The 13,945-nt window shown below is 48.3% G+C and overlaps 1 protein-coding gene across 3 annotated transcripts in view; it reads left to right on the top strand.

Moving 5' to 3' along the window:
* The window catches only part of CORO2A (coronin 2A), a 69,151-nt gene that overhangs the window by 4,961 nt on the left and 50,245 nt on the right, over positions 1 to 13,945 (top strand). Inside the window, exon 1 of one of the 3 annotated variants that reach the window (XM_054520350.2) lies at positions 4,580 to 4,813. The exons of the other annotated variants lie outside the window; for them this stretch is intronic. Within the exon in view, the coding sequence (XP_054376325.1) occupies positions 4,772 to 4,813 (42 nt within the window). The 5' untranslated portion in view covers positions 4,580 to 4,771. Of the gene's footprint in view, positions 1 to 4,579; positions 4,814 to 13,945 lie in introns of those variants that run through there. 3 annotated transcript variants of the gene reach the window in all.

Genomic DNA, 13,945 nt, shown 5'->3' with positions numbered 1-13,945 from the left:
GGAACAGCTGGGGCAAAAGCCCTGAGGCAGGACCACGCCTGGCATGTTCAGAGAAGCGTGAGCTGGAACAGAGTGATGGCAGGAGGAGAGGAAGAGAGGAGCAGGCAGGCCCTGGGCTAGACTGTGTACCCCACCATACTCACAATGGAATCCTGCGAGTGTATGAGGGAGCTACTCTTTTTATCCCTCTTTTCCAGTTAAGAAAACGATACAGAAAAGTTACATGGCTTATTGAAACTGTGTCTCATGGAGAATCTGGGACTTTCAGCCAGGGTCACTGGGAGCCGTGGAAGGCTTTTGAATCGGGTAGCAACATGGCCAGATTGGAATATTGGTGTGATTCCTGCGAGATTGCTACGGTCTGAATATTTATGTTCCTCCAAAGCTCGTATGTTGAAATCTTACCCCATAAGGGGATGGTATTAGGAGGTGGGGCTTTTGGGAGGGAATTAGGTCAGGAAGGCAGAGCCCTCATAATGGGATGCATGTTCTTATAAAACAGGCCCCAAAGAGACCCTCACCTCCTCCATCACATGAGGACACAGTAAGAAGGCGCTGTTCTATGACCCAGGAAGTGGGCCCTCACTAGACTCCAAATCTGCTGTCTTAGTCTTAGACTTCCATCCTCTAGAACTGTGAGAAGTACATTTCTGTTGTTGATAAAGCACCCACTTTTTTTGTTTTTTTTTGAGATGGAGTCTTGCCCAGCCACCTAGGCTAGAGTGCAGTGGTGCGATCTCGGCTCACTGCAACCACCGTCTCCCGGGTTCAAGCAATTCTCCCATCTCAGCCTCCTGAGTAGCTGGGATTACAGATATCCGCCATCATGCCTGGCTAATTTTTTTTTTTTTTTTTTTGAGATGGAGTCTCACTCTGTTGCCCAGGCTGGAGTGCAGTGGCATGATCTCGGCTCACTGCAAGCTCCACCTCCCAGGTTCATGCCATTCTCCCGTCTCAGCCTCCCCAGTAGCTGGGACTACAGGCGCCCACCAGCATGCCCGGCTAATTTTGTTTTTGTGTTTTTAGTAGAGACGGGATTTCACAGTGTTAGCCAGGATGGTCTCAATCTCCTGACCTCATGATCCACCCGCCTCGGCCTCCCAAAATGCTGGGATTACAGGCGTGAGCCACCACACCCGGCCAAAGCACCCAATTTATGGTATTTTGTTGTAGCAGCAGCAATGGACGAAGACAGGTGCAGAGAGACGGCTGTAGAAATAGTCCAGGCCTGGAGTGCTACGGTGGGACCTGGGCAGTGAACTCAGTGCTAGGGGAGAGTTCGGGGTCCAGGCCAGGTGAGCAGAAGGAGGATGAGGAGGAAGCCAGGCTAGCCCTGGGCTTATGTATTTAACAAACACTTATTAGCACTTCTTACCACCATCTAATAGTTTATATACATTAACCCAATCCCCATAACAACCTATAGGGTAGATACTGTTACTTATTATTTCTCCCATTTTAAAATGGATATATTTTATGTAAATGATATCTCATAAAGTTAATTTACAAAGAAAATACATTTTTAAAATTATAAACACTTGATAATGGAGAATTTTAGAAAAAGGCAGGAAAATAGACAAAATAAATTACCCATATCTTCTCCTCTTCTCATCCCACATAATCAATATGAACATTTACTGTCAGTCTTTTTTCTACTATCATTCCCATTTTATAGATGAGAACACTGAGCCCCAGGGAAATTGGGTAGCTAGCCCAGGATCATACATTCAATCTATGTCATCTGCCACCAGTGTCCAGGGCTTAATCACCTTCCCCTGCTGCCTGTAGTCCATCCCTGGAATGTCAGAGTTGGTGGGTTCCATTAAAATACTATCTTCCAAACCTAGCCCCTTCCCCCACCAGCCACCCCACTCCTGGCATCATTTCACAGATAGGTAAAGTAAGGCCCAACAAGAGATGGGGCCTTGCTCAGCATCTGTCAGCCAGTCAGGAACAGACATGTGAAGTCTCATTCAAATAAGAAATCGGGAGCTGAGCATTTGTGCAGGGTTGATGACAGCTGCTTCTAGCCTGGCCTTGAGCCTGGAGTTTGTAGGGGCCTGGCAAATGGCATGACCCTGCCCACAGGCAGTGCAAGGGCAGGCGTGTGTTCCCTGGGCCCAAGATTCTTGTCCCCCCAGCCAGCCCTGGGTGGGAGGTGAGTTTGGGGCTTTGCCCACACTGCAGGTCCCCTGAGAGTTGTCTCCTGTACTCTGACTGTGCATTTATTTCTGGCTCTGGTGCCAGCAAACTCCTGGGGCTGCCTGCTGCCAGGGATGCAGCCCTGGCTTCTAGCCCCATCTCAGACACTGAGTGGCCTTGGGCCAGTGTCTTTCCTGGCCCACCTGCAAAATGGCATCATAACGGCCCCAGCCACAGGATGAAGTAAGAAGTGCAAGGGAAGTTCTTGCACAGGGTGTGGTCCATGGCGTGCTCAATAACTGAGCAACTCCTGTGGCTGTTCCTAAGGCTGCACTAGGGTGTTGGCCCAGGCTGGGAAATTGAGCCCACTGCAGACAGAGCCCCCTCCTGCCAACCTCCCTTTCACACCGGGCTGACCAGGTAGACCTGCCTGAGAAATCAGAAACGAGCCTCCAGCAATGGTTTGGAGTCTAAGTCTGCAGACAACAAGGGATGCAGTGGAGCAAAAGAACCCAGGCCTCTAAAGAAGGAGAGCTGACCCCGCTACTGATATGCTCCTTAGGCAAGTCTTGACCCTTCTTTATGACTCAGCGTCCTCATCTGTAAAAGGGGGAGAATAATTCCTGCCTTAGTCATTGTAATGATCTTCACCCCGGCAGCCATCTATTGATGTTTTTCTAATGCTTGGGGAGTGTGAATGTAGACAAGCTAGACCCATCACAGCTGTGAGGGCCTGTAGCCTGGCAGGGGCACTACAGTTATCATAGGGAAGCCCAGGAGCTGTGGGGCCTCCAGGAGGGCACCTAACCCAGCCTGGCGTGGAAGTGGGGGGTCAGGGAAGGCTCCCTAGAGGAGCTGATGCCTGAGCTGGGTTGTTAGTGGGATTTGGAGACGGCCAGACTATGAAGGGTAGAAAAATAAGGGAAGATACTGGGTCAGTCACTCCACCTCTCCAAGCGTCAGTTTCTTCATTTATAAAATGGGGATAATAAATACCTGCTCTGCCTAATTTATAGGCTTGTTATAAGGCTCTAAATTGGATAAAAGTAAGGAGGCACTTTATGAACTACAAAATGCCAGGCACCTACCTATTCATTATTTATGGTGATTTCTGGAGCCCCTAGGGGTTAGGGAAATACCAGGCCAGCATCTGGGGCTGGGAGAACTTCCAGTTGGTTTTAAAAGGGCTACAATCAAATCGGACAGAGACAGACAGCTGCCATTAACCACACACCCCTTGATTTAAGGGCTCCGGAATATTTCTGTGCCTCAGTGTGGCTTTGTTTGGTGGGGTCCCTGAAGGCAGCCATGGCCCCATCACAGATCACAGCCCCACTCTAAGGATGAGGAGGAACAACGTCAGACCCAAAGCACTACGTCCCTGTAGAGGCCTGGGACCTGCCAGGGATAGGGATAGAAGACGGGAGCACCGTGGAGCCGCCATGAAGAAACCAGTCTGTTTAGAGAGAGGGCCACCGTGTCACGGTAAGAGAAAGAGTAGTATGTGTGGAATGAGCCTGTTTGGGTTTGAATATGAGAAAAGAATCTTTCCCCAGCATGCAGACATAGCAAAATATTCAGACAGACAGACATCAAGCTAATTATCACTAGGTGGTAGAATTTTGTTTTCTTTGGTCTTTTCTACATTTAAAATGTTTTGGCTGGGCATGGTGGCTCCTCCCAGTAATCCCAGCACTTTGGGAAGCCAGGAGTTTGAGAACAGCCTGGGCAGCAAAGTAAGACATTGCCTCTATTAAAAAAATAAAATAAAATAAAATAATTTTATATTTGATAGATAATTTATTTCTGTAAAGATTTTGGTGATATGTGTGTAGTCATTCCTAAATATTCAGCTTCCAGGACACCCAAGGATATCAAAATCTGTGGATATTCAAATCCCTGATATAAAATGGTATAGTATTTACATGTAACCTACACACACCCTCCTGTATACTTTAAGTCATCTATAGATCACTTACAATGCCTAACACAATGTAAATGCTATGTAACTAGTTGTTATACTGTATATACATATTTTTAAGACAGAGTCTTGCTCTGTCACCCAGAGTGGAGTATAGTGGCACAATCTCAGCTCACTGCAAACTGCCTCCCGGGTTCAAGCGATTCTTGTGCCTCAGCCTTCCAAGCAGCTGGGATCACAGGCATGCACCACCACGCCCAGCTAAGTTTTTACATTTTTAGTAGAGATGGGGTTTTGCTATGTTGGCCAGGCTGGTCTCGAACTCTTGATCTCAAGTAATCTGCCCGCCTTGGCCTCCCAAAATACTGGGATTACAGGTGTAAGCCACTGTGCCCGGCCCGTTATACTGTATTTTTAAATTTGTATTTTTTAATTGTTGTATTGTTATTTTTCTTTAATTTTTTCGAATATTTTCCATCTGAGGTTTGTTGAATCTACAGATGCAGGACCCACAGATACAGAGGGCCAACTATGTATGCAATGTAAGTTATAATGATATTTCGATAATAAAATAATCAGGCCGGTCTGACATCAGCAGGCTGCAGGGATGAAGTCAGCACTCACAGCATAAGGACTTTGGTGAGGCCTGGATGTCATCCCCAATGCTGGCCTTCGGAACAGTTGGGAGCAGAGTCCAAGGATGGCTTGATGGAGTCACACTGGAGGAGATGTCTGTGGGGGTTTCTGAAGGTGGGAACTAGGACTCTTTTCTTGGGACAAAGACTTGGGGTTTTGGGTGGCTGCAAGCACAGTAGCATTGTGACCAAACTGTCCAACTGTGGAACGTACCACATCAGCAGCAACAGAGGGTCAGAGGCAGAGGTGAGGATCCTGCTGAAGTTTGGGCCACTTTCTGAGCAAGACTAGGACAGCTGAGACAGATCCAGAGGGGCACCAGGCCAGGGAAGGGCCTGAGCCTTCAAATTCTGTGAAGCTTTGGAGAGCCAGGGTGAATGCTAGGCCTCAACAGACCCTTGTACCTTAACGATTTGTGTTCTTGGTCTTTGGTCCCATCTCACAGGCATTTCAGCCTCTTTGCAAGGGAAGTAAAGAATCTAAGCTACTGCGGTATTTCATTCAAGGCAGGGCTTATCTGTTGTGAGATGTACCCTTATTTTAGAATCCATTAAGAAAGAAAAAGCAACAGAAACTATGATTATAAGTTGCATCCCAGTTTCAAAGATGTTAAAATGTAAAAAACTGCCTTGGAATCATGTGACATGTGGCGGGCCCCCAGTTAGACTCTTAGTATGCATTCACTCATGGAATCTTCACCATCGCATTGTAGCTAGATAGTCTTGTCCTCTTTTTACAGATAAGGAGGCAGGAGCCCAGAGAGGTTGAGTAAATTTGCAAGGTCACACAGCCAGCAAGAGGCAAAGCTGGGCTTTGAACCTGGTCTAATTAGATTCCACTTCTTTTTCCTCATCCAACCCCACAAAGAAAAGGCTCCTGAGTCCTGGCCCTTCGGAAAAACAGAATCTCCACACTGCCAGCTCAGAAATGCTCCAGCGGCCTGGTCATTAAAAGCCTGGTACTCTGAGTAATGGGGGTGGGGAATGTGGAGGAGGGCTGGGGAGATAATGAACAGGAAGAAACTTTGAGAGCTTTCTGGCAGGGTCACTAGCCTCATCCTTGTTGAAACCATTGCAGGAGTGGCTCGGCCTGTGTGGCCCGCCCTGGAGAAAGGCTGTAGAGATATCTGCCCCACACAGATAATCCTGAAGCCTCACCCAGGCTGACCCATTCATTAGTTCCCTAAAAAGTTATCTTTCAATGTAATTTTTTGACTAGGACCTTTGTTCATGATTGATTACTTTCTGTATGTAAAGCATTAGAGATACCAAGCACAGCAAAACAGACACAGGCCTGCCTTTAGGGCTCACAGACCAAACGGGAGATGGACAGTAATCGTAGAGTCCCACAGAACCTGGAGGAGGAGAGAGGAGTGAAGGGTGTACAGAGTAGAGAATGTGCTGAGTCCGGGGTCACTGCAGAAGGCTGCAGTCCAGGGCACAGATGGTGCCGGTCAAGGAAAGGAAAGTATTTGGAGGTGAGATGGCTCTTTTAAGGAGGTGAAACTGAGGCTCAGAGAGGCCATAGGACTGGTCTGAGGTCACACAGCTCGGAAGTGACTCTCCTTGTGTGGTTTTCTGTGTTGTGGGTTCCTTTCTTGAGTTTTCCTTTGGAGATGAAAACATGATGTGAGGGGAGCCATGGCCTGCGAGGGGATGGATGGGATGTTCTAAGGAAAGGACGTTGAGCTGAGGTCTGAAAGATGAGTAGGGGGTGAGCAGGCGAGGGTGGGGAGGGAGGCACGCTGCACAGGAGAAACAGCCTTGCAAAAGCCCTCTGGCTGGAGGAAACAGGACTTTGAGGAACTGAAAGCACCATAATGTGTGCAGCTCAGATCCCTGGGCAAGGTGAGGCTGGGGAAGTAGAACAATGGCCGCCAAGGGGTCTGCTCACATTTACATATTTTGGAAAGATCAAGGACAAGATGGTTGGTGGCTGAGACTAAATGACCAAGTTTAACAGATGTTTGGAGCCAGGCACCGTGGCTCACGCCTATAATCCTAGCACTTTGGGAGACCGGGGCATGAGGATTGCTTGAAGCCAGGAGTTCCAGACCAGCCTGGACAACATCGTGAGACCTCATCTCTAAAAAAAAAAAAAAAAAAAAAAAAGAGAGAGAGATGATTGAGATGATTTGAAGGTGGGACAGGAGGCTGGGATTAGTAATGGATTGGCATTGGGTACAAGAAGAAGGAAGCCACGTGGGTGCCCGTGGGTTCTGGCTTTTCCAGCAGTGCCCTTCTCATGGCCTGACTTGCAGAGGGAGTCGTGCTGGGGGACACAAGCAACATGGGAGCAGCCTTCACCCCACTGGGGCCTCCTGCCCAGGGCTGGTTATTGTCCACCGTTTTCCTCCCAGCTGAGCTTAGATATTCAGGTTCACCCAGTGCTGGGGTTTGCCAGATGATGTGAAAAAAAAGTCAGTGGGGTGAGGGATTTTAGGGTGTTGATAAGAGTTAGCTGATGTCCCAGGTTACTGGGGACAAGAAATGTCCTTCCATAACATGCCCATGGGAATCACATGGCCCCCACACTATCCCCAGAGCTGGCCTCTCAGCAAAGCTGTTGCTGAGCGTGGTGGTGGAGTCGGGGCATTGCTTGATGCATTGTGTCATCCTGGAGAGGGATCTCTGGTTGTGGCTTCCAGGGCCCTCTACTCGAGCCTGAACCTGTTTTTACTGATTCATCAGTGGGGACACTGGCAAAGGGCTGGTCACATCTGGCAGGTGACAGGAGGCTGAAGGTGGGCAGGGTGCGGTCAGGAGGGGTGCTTGAATTAGTGACTTTGGAAGCAGGTGGAGCATTTTCACCCAATGACCGAGTTCACTGTGTGGTCAAAAGAAGGGATAGTGCAGGTCAAGGAAAGGAGGGTATTTGGAGATGAGATGGTTCTTTTAAGGAGGTGAAACTGAGGCTTAGAGAGGCCACGGGACTTGTCTGAGGTCACACAGCTCATAAGTGACTCTTCTTGTATGGTGTTCTGTGTTGTGGGTTCCTTTCTTGAGTTTTCATTTGGAGATGAAAACATGATGTGAGGGGAGCCATGGCCTGTGAGGGGATGGATGGGAATGCTTGCAGGAAGACTTCCTGGAAGAGGGAGCATTTCTCTAAGCTGAGCCTTATAGCAGCTGGTCATACAGAGTGGTGGATAGGGCATTACTGACAAAGGAAACGATGTAACCCAAGGACTGGAGAGGGGAAAACTTACTAGGCCTATATGGGACACGATGAACGTAGGGTCTGGTTTGGCTCAGTATAAGAGGCAGAGTGTAAGGTATTTGCCAGACGCCAAGGGCAGGGAGGTAGGTGCAGCCTGCCCTGTCGGGGGAAGTGTTTTAGCACTGAGGTGCTGACGTTGTTTAGAATTGCAGGCACATTATGATCGTAAAATGTCAGACTTTGAGGCAGTTTTGTTTTGTTTTTTTGTTTTGTTTTGTTTTGTTTTGTTTTGTTTTGTTTGCGATGGAGTCTCACTCTGTCACCCAGGCTGGAGTGCAGTGGCGTGATGTTGGCTCACTGCAACCTTCGCCTCCCGGGTTCAAGCAATTCTCCTGCCTCAGCCTCTTGAGTAGCTGGGATTACAGGCGCCTGCCACCTCACATGGCTAATTTTTGTATCTTTAGTAGAGACGGGGTTTCACCATGTTGATCAGGCTGGTCTCGAACTCCTAACCTTGTGATCCACCCGCCTCGACCTCCCAAAGTGCTGGGATTACAGGCAAGAGCCACCGCACCTGGCCTATTTTTAAATTCTCTGTTGAAAATGCACCTCCTGAGTGTCTGCACCCAGCCAAATGCTCACCTCCCTCCTGCCCTCGTCCCTGCCACTTCCCCTTCCCCACTTGCCTCACATCCCTTCTTGATATACTCCTGGGCCACACCTTGGCTTTGAATCCCCAGCTGAGAAGCTGTTGAAGGTTTTGGAATAGAGGATGCTGCCATCTACCAGCAGCCCAAGTGTGGTCTCAGCTTTAGAGAGGTGGGATCTGAGATGAGGACAGCCTGGAGGAGGCAGGAAGGACCTGGAAGATGGGGAGGATGAGAGATAGGAGCAGGATTGCAAGTCATTGCTTCATGAGACCCAGGACCCATGTCCACAGCTGCCCACCAACATGCCAGGCCCAGGCCAGCACAATGCTGGGCAGCAGGGGCTCCGCGTCCTGCAGGGTCACTGCTGTGGCTGGTAGGCAGAGGCAGAATCCTCACGCTCTAGCAGTCCCAGATCTCAGCCACTCAAGTAGGACCTTCCAGAGCCTAGGGAAGGGTTTCTTCCCAGCCCACAGATGTCAGCGAGACTTTACGGGCACTCAAACAGCAGCCCAAGAGCTGGTTTGATTCGTTCCATTTTACAGGTGAGGAAACTGAGGCTTCAGAGTGAAGCCAACTGAGACGCACAGTAAAGTAAAAGGACCAGTAAAGAGCTAGACTGTGGCCACTTTTAGCAGCCATTTGTAGCATCAAGGCCTAGAGACTTGCATTCTCTCCAGGATCTGCCACTGACCAGCCAGGTGACCTTGGACAAGTCACATCCCTTCTCAGGTTCTTGTTTCCTCACCTGCAAAGTGAAGGGTAGACTAGATCATTTCTGCCATCCTTTGAGCTTAAAAATTATCTCTGACTCTCTTCATCTTCTATCCCAATTGCCTCCAAAGTGATGTATGCAAGATGCACATTGGGGTGCAGGAAAAAATATCTAAACAAATAGAACAAAGAATTCAGTTTTACTCATATTTGCCAGGCGGAGAAACACTCGCCACCTGGAGTGTCAGGCAGCCTCATGTCTCATGTGGTCCAGGAGTCTCCAGAGAGAAGGGGAAACAGTCTGAGAAAGGGTAATGAGGACTCCCTTACTCTTTGGTCTGTTTTTGGCAAGTTATCCCAATTAATTAACCTGGTTTATTAATCCAGGTTAATCCAGACTAATTAATCCAGATTGGATTTACAAATTATATTCACCACTTTAAGCTAACTAGCCCTTACAAAGTGGACACGTGGTTTTTAAAGATTCCTACTGAAAAATTGTGACTTGTTAGCAGTGCTTACTTACTATGCTAATAATGCTAGTACATGAAGACAAGGAAATGGAAGAGGTTGAGTGCCAGCCTGTAATCCCAGTACTTTGGGAGGCCAAGGCGAGAGGATCACTTGAGGCTAGGAGTTTGATACCAGCCTGGGCAACGTAGCAAATCCCCGCCTCAAGAAAAAGTTTAATAATTAGCCGGGCATGGTGGCTCATGCCTGTGGTCCCAGCTACTCAGGAGGCTGAGGCAGGAGGATTGCTTGAGTCCAGGAATTGGAGGCTACGATGAGCTATGATGGCACCACTGCACTCCAGCCTAGGCAACAGAGCGACACTCTGTCTCTAAAAAAATGTTTTTAATAAAAATAAATTTAAAAAAGAAAAAAAGGGAGAGAATTAACACTGGGGTTTCCGGTGCAGTCACTTCATCAGCCACAAGACCCAGGACAAAAACAGGGACAAGCTAATAAGTCTGACAAGTTTGTCAGCTCAAGTTTGTTTGTTTGTTTATGTTAGGGGACACTTTGAAATAGATATTTACAGTCACTCTGGTTAGTGATGAATCTCAATCTGTGTATATGTTTTGTCTTGCGAGGTTTGATGATGATTACTTGTATATAATATAAGATAATGGGGTGTGAGCTCAGTTTTTTTTTTTTTATCTTGTGGAAGGAGTGAATGATCAAAAAAGTTTGGAGATCACCTGAGGTCAGGAGTTCGAGACCAGCCAGGCCAACATGGTGAAACCCCATCACTATTAAAAATACAAAAAAAATTGCCGGGTGTGGTGGTACATGCCTGTAATCCCAGTTTCTCAGGAGACTGAAGCAGGAGGATCGCTTGAACCTGGGATGCAGAGCTTGCAGTGAGCCGAGATTGTGCCACTGCACTCCAGCCTGGGTGACAGAGCCAGACTCCGTCTCAAAAAAAAAAAAAAGTTTTGAGCCCATTGCTCTAACCTCCTGGTCTTTTCCTTGCTCCTGCCACCTCTAACATGCCACCACATTTGTGATCAAGCATTGCTCCAGTAGAGTAGGATTTCTCTATTTTTCTACCCATTCCCAGGGCAGAGACCCCATGGGAATACCTCCATCCACAGAGCCCAGCACAGGGGCTATCTCCAGCTGGGGACTTGGAAAATGTGGGTGGAGTGAATGTGCTCCAGTTTTCCCCTCGCATCGTGGGGGCTGCTGATGCTCTGCCGGCCTTTCTAGCAGAAAAGACCTAAGGTCTGCCATCATTCCCAGCCTAAAGCACTCTCTGGAGAAACACAGTTCACCTTTCAAAGGAGTGAGTCCAGGAGAGCCTAGATAAGGCCAGTGACCCCTGAGCTCACAATTATAAGGCCTTTCTTTCCTAACCATCTTTGGAATTTGTCCCTCCACAAACGAGTTTCTACTATTACTTAGAGCAACACAGATAAGGAACAAAAATGTTTGGTACTGTATCCAGGTACAGGAGGACAGGACTCTGTTCTGTGTTTTAGCATACTCTTTTGGACTGGGAGGCTGGAGTCCTGGACCTTGTTCCTGGTTCTACCCTGTGTGAGTGGCCTTTGGCATGCTGACTCCATTTCCTCTTTCTGTACCCCACGATCTCTTGGGGTCTGGCTAGTGCTGTTGTTCTGAGATGTGACATCTGGGATCCTTTTGGGGACCTGCTCTACTGAGGAGTTCTCAGCCCCCATCTTCAGAGTTCGAGTATAATCCGGAAGATGGGGACAGCTTGGAGCATATGGGCAACCAAAATGGAGAGGACATGGGAAACCGAGTCACACAAGAAACTCCCCACCCCCCAGTGGAGCCATCCTAGGGACCTGAGTTAAGAGGTCTTCAATCTCTGGAAGGCTGTCATGGGGCAGAAGCAAGGGATGTGGCTGGCGGGGCTCCAGGAACAGATAGGGCAGTGGGGAAAATTGTAGATTTCTGTTCAGTAGATGCGAGGAAGTCCACTGGTTGAGCACATCTTCCCCCAGCAGGGGTGAGCTCCCCATCGCTAGACTGGTGCGAGCCAAAACCATCAGACTCTTCACATGGGGTGCTGGGGAAAAAAGGGCAGAATTCTGGGGTATTGTATTTGGTGCTTGCCCCTAGATGTAATATCATTTGGGAGAGAGTTAGTGGATCTGGCTAAAAATTGAAGTATTAGAGCTTTAGATTCTAAATCAACACTCATGGGTTGATAAGGGGCACAAGGCTTTCTCTGCTTTCATTCGGTTCAGAGGGTTTTGGTGCCTCCCAGCACAGGTGACACCCCTCACCCCTCCCCTGAATGTTTAGATCTTTAGATATTGGTGCTTTGAGGAAAAATAAAGGACCATGAACACTTTGTGCTTCTAGTTTAATCTGTAAGCCCTGTTCAAAGCCCATATTCATTTTTATTAAATGTTCATTTCAATCCATGAATACAGGTAAACAGTTTAGGACAGTACCTGGCTCACAGTGAGTACTCAATAAAGGTTACCATTATTTACTTATTTTGAGTTTAGTTATTTAACAAATACTTACTTTGAGTTTATCGTGTGCCAGGCTGGGTTCTAAGTGCTTGACAGATATTAACTCATTTATTGTTATCATCCCTATTTTACGGATGAGAAAACCCGAGGCCAAGAGAGGTAGATAACCGGCCCAATGTCTCCCAGCTGGTGTGTGGCAGGGCTGATGTCTGAGCCCGGCAGGCGGGTTCCCGACCATGTCAGTAGCCACTGCGCTGCTGCCTCTCGATGCGATTGTGTCGTGTAATAAATAAACCAGCCCCTCTGCATCCATTCTCCCTCAGAGCCTCCCTACAGCCTCCGGAGGGTGACAGGCAGGGATGCCCATGCCCATTTAATGGGTTGAGACACTGGAGCCCAGAGAGGGGCTTTCACAACATCACACAGCAAAAGGGGGCAGAGCCTACTGGAGCCGGGTCACTGGCCTTGGAATATCTGTGTGCCCTCCCTGCACAGAGCAGGGCTCCCTGCTGAAGCCCAGTGGGAGTTGGTGCTAATTAGGGGGTCCCTGGTCCCTCAAGGGGTCCTTCCTTCACCAGGAGGAGGGAGGTTGGTGGGAAGAGCCACGACTCTGCCAGGGGCCTGGGGAAATATCGTCCAGGCATGTCCTGAAGCAGGGAGGCTCCCGGTGTCTAGGGAAATAGCAAGGCCTCCCCACCCTACCGAGCCCCTCTGCTGGGGCCCTGGCAGAGATGGCCCTGAATAGCCAGGAGTAAAAGGGGAAGCAGACAGGGAGGGCCATCCCGCACCCCACCCCCTGCTTTTGAAGTCACATCAGGGACCAACTCTAAGGTCAAGGATCAGGAAGGGCTAAAAGAAGTAGGAGCTCTGTAGAAATCAACATGGAAGCAGAGATGTAGCTGCCAGGGAGTTCAGGAAAGCTGTGGGCTGATACCTAGGTGCTGTTATTTCTCTTTTCTTTATTTTTTTTTAATGATGGTGATATATACATAGCAAAGTTTACCATTTTAACCATTTTTAATTATACAATTCCGTGGCATGACGTACATTCCCATTGTGCAGCCATCTGTATTAGTCCACTCTCACACTGCTATAATAACATACCTGAGACTGGGTAATTTATAAAGGAAAGAGGTTTAATTGACTCACAGTTCTACATGGCTGGGGAGCCTCTGGAAACTTACAATCATGACGGAAGGTGAAGGGGAAGCTGGCACCTTCTTCACAGGGCTGCAGGAGAGAGATAACTAGCAGGGGAAACTGCCTCTTTTCAACCATCAGATCTCATGAGAACTCCCTTAGTAACACAAGAACAGCCTGGGGAAAACCGCCCCCGTGATCCAATCACCTCTCACCAGGCCCCTCCCTCCACACGTGGGGATTACAATTCAAGATGAGATTTGGGTGGGGACACAGAGCCAAACCATATCACCATCACTGCCAAGATTTTTACATTTTGATTTCACAGTAGCCTACTCTATTCTTTAATGTTTTTGTTTACATGTATCAATGAAGAGCTTATGTTCAGACTGAAATATATTTGACAAAACAGGAACATACATGTAGGAGACTAACACCTGGCTGGGCCCTTGCCAAGCACTGCTCTGAGGCATTTTATATGAATGAACATCTCCTCTGTAAGGTAGGTGCTATCATGGACCCCAGCTTACAGCTTAGGAAACTGAGGCACAGAGAGATTTAGGAAAGCTACTCAAATGCTTCCCTTGGCCCACTGGTTGCTGCCATTTATTGAGAACTTTACCATGGGCCAG

The sequence above is a fragment of the Pongo abelii genome, chromosome 13 (genome assembly GCF_028885655.2).
Source record: "Pongo abelii isolate AG06213 chromosome 13, NHGRI_mPonAbe1-v2.0_pri, whole genome shotgun sequence".
In the NCBI taxonomy this organism is placed as follows: Eukaryota; Metazoa; Chordata; class Mammalia; order Primates; family Hominidae; genus Pongo; species Pongo abelii.
This window is presented reverse-complemented; position numbering and strand designations above follow the sequence as displayed.